Source organism: Poecilia formosa, unplaced genomic scaffold (genome assembly GCF_000485575.1).
Source record: "Poecilia formosa unplaced genomic scaffold, Poecilia_formosa-5.1.2 Scaffold1103, whole genome shotgun sequence".
Lineage (NCBI taxonomy): Eukaryota > Metazoa > Chordata > Actinopteri > Cyprinodontiformes > Poeciliidae > Poecilia > Poecilia formosa.
The window spans coordinates 16,895-18,662 of NW_006801042.1; the positions used below are offsets into that span (position 1 = coordinate 16,895).

General features: G+C 35.8%; 1 protein-coding gene across 1 annotated transcript in view; it reads left to right on the plus strand.

The window, feature by feature from the left end:
- LOC103132520 (interferon regulatory factor 6-like) overlaps positions 1–183 on the plus strand; it is a 16,716-nt gene extending 16,533 nt beyond the window's left edge. The window contains exon 11 of the mRNA XM_016667436.1: positions 14–183. Coding sequence (XP_016522922.1) covers positions 14–46 — 33 coding nt within the window. The 3' untranslated portion in view covers positions 47–183. The remainder of the gene's footprint in view (positions 1–13) is intronic.
- Positions 184–1,768: the final 1,585 nt, after the last annotated feature.

The following is a 1,768-nucleotide window of genomic DNA, read 5'->3' on the forward strand; positions in this document are numbered from 1 at the left end:
GCTGCAGAACCACCAGGGCCAGGCTCTGCAGTCAGTGAAGCTGTGAATCAACTATTGTGTACAAAACATCAGCTTTTTCTTGTGAAACTGTGCTATGCAGATGGCTGGTGGTTCTGCAGGCCAGTCAGTCCATCTCACTGCAGAGGAATATATATTGTAGAGAATAAAATCATTAACTTCTGGCTTGTCTTCTCTTGTCCTCCTGAATTCAATGATTCCATGTGTGGAAATAAAAGCCACATAAAAATGACAGTCAGTGCTCCACATCATACATTTTCAGAGTTTATCCTAACATTTAAAAGTATAAAATCACATTGACAACACACTAAAACAGACATTAATTTACCTGAGACAAATGGAAAAGGAGGTGGAAAGCAAAGATGTCTTTGGAGAATTTCAAAAGCAAATCTAGTTTGTTCCTCACGTGCACAAACTTTGATAGTAACAGCATATTCTTTTTAATCTATTCAAATAAAGCGTATCTTTGTTCATCCAACCAGGAGCTGTCTCAACCCTCTTAAATGTTAAACTCCCTACAATTTGTTTTCAAGATCAAACACCAGTTGTCACCTTTAAATAAAGTGGAAGCAGAGCTTCTCCTCCACTGACATGAACTTGTGCTGTTTTATGGCTTTTCACAGATCAGTGTGAAAGCTGGAACTTCTGATTCCCACACAAAGGGCAGATCAGAAGCTCTAGCGGGCAATCTGCTGTAACTACAGGTAAAGGTCAATGGGGCAGATTAAGTTATTCTGAAAACTAATTGGGACATTACAATAAAGACATGTTAACTAGGAGGGATTATAAATTTGTGTCTTACAGATATTCTGTTTTCAGTTTTACACCAGCTGCTTAAATCTTATCAAGGTGGTCAAAAGGTTAACCCACTGACACAGTTTACTCAATCGATATGCATGTGAAAAAAAGACCAGATTTACTGGAGAAAAATGTCTGAGAAATGCAGAACATAGCTGACAGTATGCTGACATCTGCTGGTGACTTTCAGTCAAGCCTTCATTCAAGGTACCAGATTTTCTTTGCATTTATTGCAGTGACTTTGGTCTTAATGTATGAATATTCTGGGAGGGTTTGAGGGTCTTTGAGCTTCAAAGGTATTTAAACAACTCCAGGCCTGTTTTTGTGTACCCATCTTTAATATCTGATTTTTTTTGTCAACTTTTCTCCCCATATTTATTGGTTTGCTTTAGCTAGAGTTATCAGCAGAAATGATGGCATTTATTTATAGATTAATTGTATGTTTTTAGTTTTTAAAATACACAGCTCTGGAAAGAATTAAGAGCCACTGCACTGAGCCCCGTTGAAAACCACCTGGTTTTTCCACCAAATGTTGATCTCTGAACTCTTCCTGAATTAAAACATTATTGTTGTTGTTTCTAAATGAACATGAACTGGTTTTCTTTGCATTATTTTAGGTAGGAAAGCACTACATTTTTTGTTGTTATTTTGACTCTTTCTCATGTTCTGCAAATAAATACTAAATTGTTGCTTGGAATTTCAGAGACATGTCAGTAGCTCATAGAATAAAAGAACAATGGATATTTTACTCAAACATATAACTATAAAATAAAATCAGAGAACTGATCATTTTGCAATGAACTCTTCATTTTTTCCAGAGCTGCATATATTAGTAGCTAACAATTTTACAAAATTGGAAAGATAAACTTANTGATATGCATGTGAAAAAAGACCAGATTTACTGGAGAAAAATGTCTGAGAAATGGAGAACATAGCTGACAGTATGTTGACA